Raw genomic sequence first — 14,137 nt, 5'->3', positions numbered from 1 at the left:
TTAATTATATAACAAGCAAAAACACAACACATAGATTACCTGGGAAACCAAAACATTTGTTATTTTCGACGAGGCATTTGTTCAAGAGATCAGTTTAGCAACTTAGGGTTAACCCTAACCCCTAACCCTAACCGGAAGTAACGTTCGGATACAGACGTGTATCACGTGCATCCAATGAAACCGTCTATAGAGAAACAACAACCCAGCACAGAAGGTACAGTATGCCATTGAGCTGTGGGTCTCCATCACACACACACACACACACACACACACACACACACACACACACACACACACACACACACACACACACACACACACACACACACACACACACACACACACACACACACACACACACACACACACACACACACACACACACGCACACACAGATTGTAAAGATGATAAAGAAGTATAAATAACACATTGGCACAGAACAATGTACAAACAGTTAGGTAGATGTTCTCCTCTTGGGTCACCTGCATGTGAAAAAGGAAAGCAGCATCCAGATCTCCAGCTCAGGCTCTAACATAAACGTGATACATAAACAGGCTAAAACCAAAATGTCTTACGTGTGTTGCATTCTGAGCAAGTCACCGTAGCAGACATTAATAAAATGATCTACTAGTCTTTCAACGGATTTCATAGTGAATTAACCTATTGAGCAAGTAAGTTAAAGCGCACATATTTCATTGCTAAAAAACAACGTTATTTTGTGTATTTAGTATAATCCATGTTTGCAAGGTTTATGGTTTAAAAAAACATTATTTTCCACATACCGTACATTTTTGTAGCTCTCTTCCTGAAAAGCACAGATTTATAAAGCGCTGTGTCTCTGATTGGCCAGCTAATCTGTACGTTGTGATTGGCCTGAATGACGTCAGACAGAAACATGACGCTTCTTACCATGTTTGAAAGATTCGTTGCTAACAGAAGTTAACTTACAGACTATGAGTCTGAAGCAAGAGGAATTATGATAATGTCGGTCTTTACTACATCACCAATCCCCGGTAGTAAACTGTTGCCTACAATCTCTGTGTTTGTTGTAGTCTAAGAAAAGAGATTCACTTTAGAGATGATAACTCGCGTCATCATTTACCTTGGGGTTTGTACCTTTTGCATATCGTTAACATGAACTAATACACACTTACACATCAAAAGAAACGTAAAAATCAAATGAGTCGGACAATAGGTGCTCTTAAAGGTGAGTTGTTAGTCAATTGTCAAGTTTACAGTACAGCTAGTAACCTGAACACGTTGCAAAGGCATTTAAAAGAAGCTATAGCGCCCCCTTGAGTTTGTTACCATCATGTTAAAGAGCCACACAGATCCAAAATCTAAAATGACCTGTATAGCAGTGTGTCATGTAGCTGTCCATCAATGTAAACAATGTGCAAAGTAGTTGAACCAAAAAGTGCACGATTAATAAAGTTATTGCCTTCTAAAGTAGTGAGTCGACTCTGAATCGCTGAAACGAGTCGTCATATGGATTGAATCTCCTGCCTGACTTTATCCAACACTTTGCATAATAATCTCCGCCTACAGCCTTGCCCGCAGGAGAAATGAAAACTATGACCTGCCCACAGCTAGTTAGTGTGTAAACATCATATCACGCTGGGTTTTCAGTTTGTGACCAGCAACCATATCACCATGTAGCCCAAGACAGCTTGCCCACTGAAGCTAAGCAGGGCTGAGCCTGGTAAGTACTTGGATGGGAGACCACCTGGGAAACCAGGTTGCTGCTGGTAGTGGTGTTAGTGAGACCAGCAGGTGGTGCTCACCCTGTGGTCTGTGTGGGTCCTAACACCCCAGTATAGTGATGGGGACACTATACTATACTGTCAAAAAAAGCACCGTCCTTCGGATGAGAAGTTAAACCGAGGACCTGACTCTCTGTGGTCATTAAAAATCCCATGATGTCCTTCGAAAAAGAGTAGGGGTGTGCCCCGGCATCCTGGCCAAACTTGCCCATTGGTCTACCAATCATCCCTCATACTAATTGGCTATATCACTCGTTCTCCTCTCCATTATTAGGCTGGTGTGTGGTGGGCGTTCTGGCACAATATGGCTGCCATTGCATCATCCAAGTGGATGCTGCACATTGGTGGTGGTTGAGGAAATTCCCCCATTCATATGAAAAGCGCTTTGAGTACTGAGAAAAGCGCTATATAAATGCAACGAATTATTATTATTATGTTGTTTTCACTACCAAAGAATGAAGATATATGAAGAATCTGTGGTTAAAATTACTTTTTCAAGGAGAAAAGATACCCATATGGTTCAGTACCCACTTTATTTGGTCTCCTAACCACAACCTATAAGTTACATACTTGCTTAAATGAGTGTAAAATGTTAATGTCTGTCGTTTTTATTCCTTGGATTAATGATAAATGATGTGTATTGATGTCGTTGTTTAAACTCTTAAAATACTGTCTGAAAGTCACGCTTGCAAGCGGCTAACATATGTGCACTTGTGTTTACATTTTTGCTATGGTCTGGTTAGCATACATACTTGCTTAAATGAGTGTAAAATGTTAATGTTGGTTGTCGTTTTTATTGCTTGGATTAATGATGATTTATGTGTATTAAAACTCTTAATATACTTTCAGGGAGTCACGTTAGCAAGCGGCTAACACATGCCACACTTACGGTTTTGCTATGACCTGGCTAGCTTACATAAATGCTTAAATGAGTGTAAAATGTTAGTTTCTATCATCATTTTTATTGCTTGGATTAATGATGAATGATGTGTATTGATGTCGATAATGTCTTCTTAGTAAATCATGTTAGCACTAGGTCAATGCATGTTGCACTATTGTTGGACTGTGTCAGTTGACCAATCAGAGCAGAGTAGGCTACCAAGAGGTGTGGTTTAGGCAGACGGAGTCATTGAATGGCTTCACGTGAATCGTTTGGGGATCTCTGAGAAATAAGATAATTTAAAATTTATATTTTGAGAAAATTACAGTGTTTTTTTGACTTTGCTGCATGCATTTAAACTTGTTTTCCGGGACTTATAAACAGTGATAGGATGCTTAAAATTGTCATCTTAGTGGGTCTTTAATGTGGGAGGAGAGCCATATGTTAACAATAAACTGACAAAACATTCGACAAGATCCTGTTTGAGTGTTTTTAATTATGACCACGAGTTAATACCTCAAATTCACAGAGTCTTGTGGCAGGACAGGAAAAATAAAATCTAATAACGGCAGAGTTCTGTGCAGTATTGTAACTGTACCGATCAATCTTACAATTCATATTGAAGTCATTTAGTTTTTCCATTGCAGTTGGGAAATAAGGAATTCAGCACATAACACACGAGTCGACTGTGGGGACATGAAACCATATCAACTCAGAAAAGCAGATCAGATGGGGCAGTCATAATGGTTAAAAAGCTTGTAACCCGAGATTTGCTGCTTTGAGAGCTGCCCACTGCTTTGAATGTCCCTATTTGTGTGTGTGTGTGTCTGTGTTTATGTGTGTGTTCACTACTTACTGAGATGTGGGTTAAATCAGTGCTTCTCAATTACTTTGTCACGCGCCCCCCCCCCCCAACTCTCCGCTGCGACTGTAAATAGTAAAATTTGTCTATAAAATTACACATCTGCAAAACATTGTATCCTTATTAACATTAAAGAAAACACAAAAAAGAAATATTAATCAACTAACAACAAAGAATAACTTTATTAACATTGTTTTTTAGTCTGTAACAGAAAAGACTTAAAATGCATCAATTTGCCTGAAATAAAAAAATCAATCCTTATTTACAGTATATTTTTTGACCATTTAATACTGAAAATTTAAATTAAATATAATCAATAAATAATTATAAAAAACGCAAGCGGCTTATCAGCGTCTTTAAGTGACGGTGCAAAAAAAATCACTTCCTGAAAAAGTATTTTCCCCGGGCTCTTGCGCGCCCCCCCTGGTGTCGCTTCGAGCCCCCCCTGGGGGTCCCGCCCCACTATTTGAGAAGCACTGGGTTAAATGCAGAGGTCACATTTTGAGTATGCACTACCATACATTGGCAAATACATCACTTTCACTTCAGATGTATTTATTTATTTATTCTTAACACTACATTCATTACTAAAACTAGTTCATCTATAAACAAGTTGATCAATACACAAGTTGTGGAAAGGGCAATTTTGACATTTCACCTAACTTTCATATTTTTGGACTGTGGGAGTAAACCAGAGTACCCCACGCTGACACAATGAGAACCCCATACAGAAAGGCAACCTGAACACAATCTCTTTCCTATATAACACAAAGTCTTTATCAGAACAACAGCCGGTTGTCAAACATATGAAGTAATCGCACCACACTGTCGTGCACAGCACTGATATACAAGAGAAAACAGATGAAGACTTATACTGGCATCTAAACTCGTACAGTACAGATAGAGGTGGTGGTCTAAATTCACCTCCAGCATATCAGACAGTAAATGTACTGAAGTCTACTGACCTGTGTGATGGGGATGTAAAGAGGCTCGTGTGAGTTCATCAGCGTCAGTTTTCCGTGTGGCTGTAAACGTCCCTCTGCTTTACTTTTATTGGTGCTTCTCTCAGTCTCCACCTCTTTCATCTCGTCCGTGTCGCTCAGGCACTCAAAGAACTCATCCTCACTGTCGCTCCACGACTCCCATGACTTTCCGGGTGAAACTTCCACTGGTCCGACCGGCTGCCCGGCGGCCTCGGGGCCCGCTCGCTTTCTTTCTGTGGCCCCTTCGGTCTTCTTCCCGTCATCTCTTGCTTTCTTGCGTTCGATGCAGCAGTTCAGCATCTGTGTGTGTTTGTAAGGGGGTGTTAGACTGAATAGAAACACACAACTCCAAATATAAAATAATCGAGTCTTGGGAATCATTCATACAATTGGACACACAGACTCATTCTTTACATCTCATTATGAACTTTCTATCTAACATGTCTGTATAAGAATGAGCTATACAGACATGTGGTGAGTAGGATTTGTCTGTTTATCTCTCTTCTGTGCGCCTCTCTTGGTCAGGTGAGCAGAGCTCTGGTTACTGATCCACATTACAGAAGTAAATTAACCCTCTCTACAGAAAAACGAAAAATGTTTTTGCATTATAGAATATATGTGTTGACATTCGTCTTTGAAACCACCTAAAGACCACCTAATCTGATCAATCGCATGACTCCCTTTTTCATGACACCTCAAAACCCAACCGAGCGGGAACAGACGATAAAACTTAGCAGAAGAGCTTGACGGTGCTCACCTGAAGTTTCTGATGAAGAAGACAACACCTGAGATCAGGAGCACCACTCGCCAGTCTGAAAAACACAACACAGACCTCATGTTCATACCGCACAGCACAAGAGTCGTCCATATGCCAACCCACTGAAGGTTTCACTCATGTACACACAATGGCGTGACATCATAGAGAAGCGTGTGGCTGCAGGGCTTTATTGTTCCTCAAGGAACATTATCACTGAACTGCAGCTTTATCCCTACAGACACTGAACAAACTGTGGCACCTGCACACCAGAATAAAACACCTGTTACAGGAGAAACTCACAGTATCAACAATATTCTGCCCACCATTGTTTGTTTGATCTATATTGGGGCAGATTTTTCCTTAAGAATATTGGCATCATTTCCTCCAATAGGCCTGTGTCAATCTAATAGCTGCACATTTTCTAATGTCAATAAGATATTTTTTATATTCACTTTTGTAACTTAAAAACTCCAACAATCATTTTTATCATATACACAATACTGTTGGAAATGACTGGACACGTTTACTTAACCCAGGGTCATTGGAAAGCCAAGGTAAATGAAACACTGGGTTGCGATATTTATGGTCATGATTGGATAAAAACAGCCAATAGCAGCTCCTGTCTTTAAATTTAAGTGGGGCAGATTCTGTGTGGTATTGTAGCCTACATAATTAACCTATGATTAACTGCTAGTGAATGACTGAACACTTAGGGCAGAGGTTTAGTGCTCTTGAGTAATCCAGCCTGATGGTGGCGCTCTAACGTTGATTGACAAGCTCTATAAATCACATATAGAAGACTGTGGAAGTATTCATGAAGATTGATATTGATTTGCATCATCTCCACAACCTAACAAATCTGTTAAGCTGTCACACAGACTTATTTGCGTTTTAATGATGTGTATTGATGAAACATTGTTGGGATCTACGATCACGTAGTGTAAAGATTAGCGGTGAAGACATAAATTTGCCATATGGCTCTATAGATTTACTTTGGGGAAAATAAGTAGAGCTGTTGAGCTCGAGAGGACAGAGACTCAAAGACTGCTTAGTTCAATCATTACATATAGTAGCCACCCGAGCCGTACATATATTCATCTTACTTAACAACTTAAAATAGTCTAGAAACTCAAAAACGTCTGAATAACGTTATACATTGCACTCGGCCTTCTCTAGTCAAGATCAAATGTAAGAAACTTTTGATTTATTCAACATTGTTTGGACTCACTACATGATTCACATACTTTCAGTTGGCTTCAGATGACTTTAATATGAAGAATGAGACGAGTTCAATACCCATAGATGAGACAGTTGTTTTCCCAGCGGTATCTCATCTCCAACACAAACTCCTGCCACAAGTGAGCGACCGCTCGCACTCCCCCGTGATAGATGTTGACCAAACACATGCACAAGGCCAGACGATACGTCAGGCTGTCTGAAGGAGCCGATTTCAGCTGATTACAGAAAGCCTGTTTACAGAAAGACACAGTTACGCACCAAACCTGTCTTCACGTCAAGAGTGAATTTAAGAGCATGACATCATCAGTAATCTGTCAGGGTGTCCTGGGCCGTCCAGCAGTTACAAACGACAAGAAGCTCACATAATCTTCAGAGTCTTTGTCCTTCTGAGTGTTTCTGCCAGGACTGTGCTGTGTGGATTTGACATCACCAGAGTCAAGTTTATCAAGGGCTGAATCTGGGAAGAGATACTGACGAACACACACACACACACACACGTTACATCATACAAATATGCAGCATAGATCATCTGATCAGTTTTAATCAGTGAACCAGACCGCCACTGCCAGGAATGACTCTTCGATCAGAAGTAAAACTAAATGAATCTAATAATCATCATCAGTATTTACGGTGGACACCTCCAAGTTCTTTAAAGCTGTGCAAACCTGTCTGGGATGGGATCCTGTATATACGCAATACATCACTGCAGCCCAAACCAAACATAATAAACACTTTCATTGCTGCCAGTTGTTTTATCAGTAGAGTGATTTTGAGGAGCAACATCCAGAAGATTCTGCTTAACTGCTTGTCGTGTTCTTTTATGGGCGGTTTCCCAGACAGGGATTAGACTAGTCCTAGACTAAAATAAATGTAAGAGCTCTACAAACTGAATACAACTTCCACTGACATATCTTAAAAGGCCTAGTCCTGGCTTAAACAAATCTCTGTCTGGGAAACTACCCCTTAAAGTTTACTCAAGTCTGTTATGTCAGCATCTCACCAGCAGGATTGAATTCAGCACGTCGTTGCTCAGAGGCGACTCCTCGATTCGACGGTGTCGGCGTATTCGTTTGCGTGCGCTGTGAACCATGTTGGACACAGACAGTTTGTGAATGGGCACGGCCGTTGGCTCAGTCAGTTTAGACAATGCTTGCGTGATGTCACTGTTCTCTACGGACACATTCAGGTGGGTTTAAATAAAAAAATCCAGACACACAAATAAGTACAGATTATGGATGAATATAATGTCAATGGTGTCTAAAAATGTACAGCAGATTAAGGGCACGCTATAATAATTCATGACAACTAGAGAGAGAAATGTGGTTAACCAGTGAGGTGAACACAGACCTTTCCCGTCCTCCTCGACCGAGTTCTTTCCCAGAATCTCTTCCGTGGTTTCCTTTCGACAACACAGTTTAAAAAACTCCATGAGGAAATCCCCTGATGGACATCACAACACATCAGACTAAACCCACAGCAACATCACACATCCCTCTGTCACAGTTCAAGATGCTCCATCATACCCAGCAAACATTGAGGATTCTCTGCTTTCCGCACTCTAACAGACCAATGAGGAGCTTGAAGCGGATCCAGGTCGCTGTGAGAGACAAAATCACATCAGAAACTGAGATGTTAGATTAGCAGACGGGCAGCAAAACATCTTCATATGCTCCTGACTGCAGGAGTGCTCAATGCAAACTACAGACGAGTACAAGAAGGTAAAAATCATAAGACGACAAACACCCAAACAAAGCACTGTGCGTATACGGTTAACATTTATTCGTTTAGCACAGGGGTTCTTAAACGTTTTGGTGGACCTCTTACAGGAGAGAAACATGTCCTGCTGATAATTATATAACAGTTATTATTAAGCATACACTTATTATAGACTTTCACATCTAGATATTTCAGACCGGTTTCATAGTAATAAAACACATTTCAACTTGAATCATATTAATAAGGGGTCACTGTGTTTAAACTGGACTTGGACTCAAAAACATTTATACTTTTCTTAAGTAAGTTATCTTAAAAGCTTTTATAAAATCAGTAGCAAAACTGACTCCCAAACATTAAAGTTCATGTGAAGGTTACTTTGAGTGCTTCAATCTCTGTCAATGTTATCAATAAAACAAAACTAAATATGTCAGTGTATTTTCTCAAGTGTGAGATATTTTTCCATGAACAGTTTATTTCACTTTCAGAGAGACTTTATTTTTAGGGAAGGGTTCAAGTGGACCATTTTCTTTTTAAAGGGGACAGAGAATGAAAAACCATTTTTACCTTGTCTTTGTTGAATAATGTAGTCTTCCCACATTCACAAACATACAAAAAGTGCTAGACATGCTAAACATCTCAGTCTCATAGAAATTCCTCTTTTATAAATGTCAGCCAGAAAACAGCCCAATCTGAAAAACTGATGCTTATGACATCATAGGCATCTAACTACCCCTCCACTTTAAAATAATTGGCTGCATTTTTTAAATGGCAGCAAAGTCAGCCAATCAGTAATGAGATTGCAAGTTAAGCCAGTAGGGGGAGCCAAATAGGTGCAAAACCACTTGTTTAAAATCCCTCACCCTAATAGAGCTATCTGAGAGAGGTTTTTAGGAAGCTTCTAAAGGGGATCGCACACCGGTCGCGCAGCTCAGCGCCGCGCAGCGCCGCGCAGTTCTAAAAAAATGTAACACATTGTTTTCTATGAGTGTACGCACACCGGCGCCGCCAGGAGGCGCCTGTCCGCGCCGTCCAGCTGTGACTCAGGAAGTTGTTCTAATCCCTGTCGCGCCACACAGCGCCACTCACATAGTTTAACATTAAATAACATCATAAGTGTCCCACATCATTAACTATTAACATTGGCTGCTAACGTATATTTTGCATTTTGAAGTAGACCCTATCTGACGAAGCTCACGCTATTTAATGTGCACTTCCGGTTTACGATAGCTCCGAGATCTCCTAGGCGCGACGCGGCGCTGCTCTGAGCTGCGCGGCCGGTGCGCGATCCCCTTAAGCCATTACAGACCCAAACAATTTTTTTTTTCTACATGTCACATCACAGAACAAGGATAAATACTCCGTTCAATCATTCTATGTCACCTTTAAACACTCTTAGTAGGGTTGTGCATATGGCCAATAGCGAGCCTTCATGACGATATTTGGCATGTTTGCCTATTATAGTTTTAAATTATTATTATGCTATAGTTATTATAATCATCATAATTTCACATTAACATTTCCGCATAACCCACATTAATGGCATCATGTAAATAAGCTTCTGTTTTTTGTCCACCAATCCAGTGGCTTGTCATACATGAGTAAAAAATGAACAAATAAATAAATGATTAAACTCTATATGTTTTATATATATCATTATGTGAACTGCACCAGTGTTGACTTGAGTACACATCACTGTGTGACCTCTTCTTATCTACAAGTGTGAATGTTTCTTCATCTACTTCAAATTCATTTTAAAAAAGCTTACCACCATATGGCCAAACGCTGAACGCAAACTCTGAGACTTGAGATAAAAACACGTCAGAAGAATTTCATCACAAAACTGAAAGGCGTAAAATCATTCGGCGTGAATACATTTTTGCATTGATGCCATTCAGAGAGACCTGCTTTAACGGCCCCCACCTCTCATTTCCCTCCTTACGCTGTCGATGGTGCTGCTGTGTGAACAAAATTATTATGGGTAACAAGTTTCTCACGAGGTGACAAAACATGAATCTGACGCTGACATCACCTGGAGCTGTTTTTGTGCTTTATGCATATTCATGAATTGCTCAGTCTTAAAACGAAACATCAACTTACTTGCTGTAGGGTTAGACTTTATCAAAAATACAACGCTGCTAAAAGTTAATTTGCGAAAACTTTCATTTGATCTATTTTAATAAGTTCCAAAGCAGATGAAATAAATATCCTGTCTATCACAGGCTTTTAACGCCTTCATACAGTTTTACATGACTAGATTGATCAACATCTTCTGTGAGCGAAAATACTTACGAATAAACGTCATTATCCACAACAATTCCCTCAGTCAGGTTGGGCCATGTTGTTGAAAGATGCAGCTCACTGAAAAAGGATAAAGAGAAACTAATCATCCTCGTAGTAAAAGAGTGGTGAGTCAGTAGTTTAAGTAGTTTAGTTTCTCATTACTGTAAAAGGAAAAATATAAATCCTACATGACCATCTATTATTTACATTATTTTACAGGTACAGTTCATCACAATTATAGGAATACTATTTCAGCCAAATGTGTTAAACTGGAAAACAAGGAATGTCCAGCCAATATAACAGTAATCTGAAACATTTCTGCATTTCCCTGTAACGTATCTTAAATATCTTTGGCCAAGCAGCTGTTAAAAATCACAGCTAACGTTAATGTTAACAATAAGCAGCACAGCGACCTGCAGACATCAACACACCTGATTGGATCTTCACATGCACCAAAAGGAAGTTTGCCGAACTCCACTCCGCCCACCTCCCCGGCGAGAAGAGCGTCAAAGTCTATGATAAAATAAAAACACCATCTTATTTTATATTAACTTTGAATTTCATTTCAGATTACGAGTGCCAAATACAAGATCAAAGTAATATATTGCGCTGAAATTAATCAACTGGGGATATACATTGAATATTATCATCTGCCTGGGCAAACATCGTCTGCACAGCTTCACACCGAGGTAAACACTCAAAGCCCATAAATCCACTGAGTAAATGTAATACTGATGGAGATGTGTATGGCAGTCACATTGCTCACTCACTCCATGGTAACAATCAAAGCTTTTCAAATAGTCAAATAAAAATATTCACACACACACGCACAGACCACAGAGTGTGACATCATCAAATGCACTGAAAAACTAAGGGTGATAGTGACACCTGATAACCGACACAATTACAAGGAACTAAAAGTTATAAAGAGTTGATTAAAGTCCCTGTAAAGTCAAGCTTGAAAATAGTTTCTAAAAACACTTATAAATGTTCGCTGATTTTTGTGTTCAGGATTATTTGGGAGGGGCTAAAACGTTGACTTGATGATGCACTGGAGTCACCGCACATGGCCCCGCCCTTCAACACAATAACAAGCATCCAATCAGGTTGTAGTTTGTATTTGAAAGTTGAGAGAGATGACAGCTGGGCCGCGAGTGAGTGTGGTTTTAGTGCCGACACGCCCCCAACCAAATTGAGAGCAAAGAATGCTGCCTTTTATTACAAGATTTTGAGAACTTATTTTATACTACGGGTCCGTTGAATGCTTGAATCTGATTGGCTGATGAACATTCTGAGATGTGCAATTATGTTCTGGGAAACTCCATTAGAATGCTATCAACGACTCAAGCCTCCATTGCCGGCTTTGAATGACGTTTTGGAGCAAGCAAAAGAGCAGTTGGATGAGACGCGGAAGAAATAGTCCTACACACAATAGCGATTTAAGTACAAAAACCAGACGAATCCCTTTAAATATATCATGTGATGGATGTCTTGAGATGTGGTTACCGTAGTATAAGCGTAATAATTGACTCCGGGCCGTTGAATTATTGAAAAAAAATGCACACGCGAGGTGTAACGTAACCAACTCGGGTATGCATTATTTTTCTAATAATTCCACGGCCCATCGTCAATTACTCCTTACTTATTTACTTGCTGTTTTGGCCATCATTCAGACTTGGTGGGGTAGTAAATAACAAATTTTTCTGTGAAAACATTTAATATCAGGGACTTTAACTGAACATCTGCAGTATGTCTAAAATGCTTCTGAATAAGGCATAGACTGATTTCTTCTGTTTGGCCACATCTCAGTGGATCCACAAGTTAATAATAAGAGAAAATAGGAGTCTGTCGACCAATCTTTCAACAAAGCCTCACCAATTTACGACTTCTTGTGAGAGGAACTACAAAAACATAACATAATATACAACAACACCATAACATATAAACACTTAGTTCTGGGTCATGAATTTCATAAATGTTACTGCACACATACAACAACGCACATTTACCACAATGTATACATATTAGGGTTATGACTGCTGCTGCTACCACTGTTTATTATTTCTCTTTTACTAATTTCTAATATAAAGCCTATTGCATTATGTGAAGAGAGTCGTACCAAGCATTTCACTTTGTCAAGTTGTACAGTCTATGATTGTTTATGTGACCAATAAAAATTCAAACTTGAAACAAAAGATGATTGTGACGAACGCACCTGGAGGTTGCTGAGGCCACGAGCACTGCTGCCAGTCCTGCAGGACATACGTGAAGCGGATGGCGATGCTGATGGGCGGCATCGGCGTCAGCGCACAGCCCTGTGACATCAACAGAAGTAAACAGAACCCAAGCACATCTTTATATGGATCATCTTTAAACATTCAGTATTGTAATCATGTTAAGATTATTCCCTTTAAAATAATAATAGTGTGAAACACTAGAAAATGCTTTGTGAAGCACACATTGAATCTCATGTTTTAAATTCTCATGTATCTTTATTTTTCTTGTGTGTCTCTTATTTTTACTCATTTTTTCTCTTAAGATTATTTTCTCATTTCTATTTTCTATGTAAAGCACTTTGAATGACCTCTGTGTATAAAATGTGCTATACAAATAAAATTTGTTTTGCCATTTGTATGCTTTCTCCTACTATAGAAGTGAATTGGGGCTCAAGATCATTTTGGTTTTTCATTTTCATGCATAAATGATCTCTTTAAATTACATAACAGGCATCCTAAAACATAGCTAAAATAGAGGAAAAATGAAAAAGTAAATGTAGAAAAATGTCTAAGATAATTATTTCATATTCAAGATTGAAAAACTATTAAGCAGATACACAATCTATCTTTCCTCACCTTTACATTTAGTCATTTAGCAGAGGCTTTTGGCCAAATGAGGTTATAATAAAAGTAATGATAGCAACGCAAGAACAGCGATACAATAACTAGAACTAATCTCATCAAGTCTAACACAGTTTACAAAGACAAATGTTAGTCCTTTTTAGGTAAAGATAAAGATAGAAAAAAGAAAAGACTAGTTCACATTTTTACACTGAAACATTTATAAAAATCAAACACTCTCATCAGCCAAAACCTCATAATCTACACTCACAATTTTGTTTTTGAAGATGTCTAGAAGGCCAGACAAGTGGTTGTACTGGCTTGGCACTTTACGAAGATGTACCATCTCAAAGTCAGTGCGCGCCCCGGGTCCCTGGCATTCACCGGAGTACAATCTTCTCCATTTCTGCTGAATCTGTACAAACAGAGGCACCTGACTACAAACACAAAGAGGGGCACGTTTATAAATGAACTGTTCACATTAGTGAAAACACATCATTCATACACAGTGCATTACAAGGTGTTTGTTTTTTCTTATAAGTATGTTTGTATCCTGGGGTCAAACCCATGACCTTTTGGACTGCTAACGCAATGCTCTACCACTGAGCTATACAGAAGCACAGCAACAGACACAATCACACTTATTAAACAATCACATTTATTTACACACCACTGATATCTTATTTTCCACTTCTGTTAGAAAAGTTACACAATGCACCTTGAAGTACTTTTGCAGCAGACAGATGTAAGTAGATTTCTGTATTTACTTTGATAACAAAACCAAAGGTTCAAATAAAGAATAAAGAGGATGCGAACAACT

General features: G+C 39.2%; 1 protein-coding gene across 2 annotated transcripts in view; it reads right to left on the bottom strand.

The window, feature by feature from the left end:
• The window catches only part of rab3gap1 (RAB3 GTPase activating protein subunit 1), a 33,230-nt gene that overhangs the window by 12,115 nt on the left and 6,978 nt on the right, over positions 1-14,137 (bottom strand). For both annotated transcript variants that reach the window (XM_073854713.1, XM_073854714.1), the window contains exons 7-17: positions 13,589-13,754; positions 12,696-12,795; positions 10,912-10,993; positions 10,490-10,558; positions 8,008-8,081; positions 7,832-7,924; positions 7,485-7,654; positions 6,847-6,954; positions 6,542-6,714; positions 5,246-5,300; positions 4,471-4,788 (exon numbers count right to left, since the gene is read on the bottom strand). In XM_073854713.1, coding sequence (XP_073710814.1) covers positions 4,471-4,788; positions 5,246-5,300; positions 6,542-6,714; positions 6,847-6,954; positions 7,485-7,654; positions 7,832-7,924; positions 8,008-8,081; positions 10,490-10,558; positions 10,912-10,993; positions 12,696-12,795; positions 13,589-13,754 — 1,408 coding nt within the window. The remainder of the gene's footprint in view (positions 1-4,470; positions 4,789-5,245; positions 5,301-6,541; positions 6,715-6,846; positions 6,955-7,484; positions 7,655-7,831; positions 7,925-8,007; positions 8,082-10,489; positions 10,559-10,911; positions 10,994-12,695; positions 12,796-13,588; positions 13,755-14,137) is intronic.

The sequence above is a fragment of the Misgurnus anguillicaudatus genome, chromosome 17, assembly GCF_027580225.2.
Source record: "Misgurnus anguillicaudatus chromosome 17, ASM2758022v2, whole genome shotgun sequence".
NCBI classification, from domain to species: Eukaryota; Metazoa; Chordata; class Actinopteri; order Cypriniformes; family Cobitidae; genus Misgurnus; species Misgurnus anguillicaudatus.
Note: the sequence above shows the minus strand (reverse complement) of the source record. Positions and strands in the feature narration are given on the sequence as shown.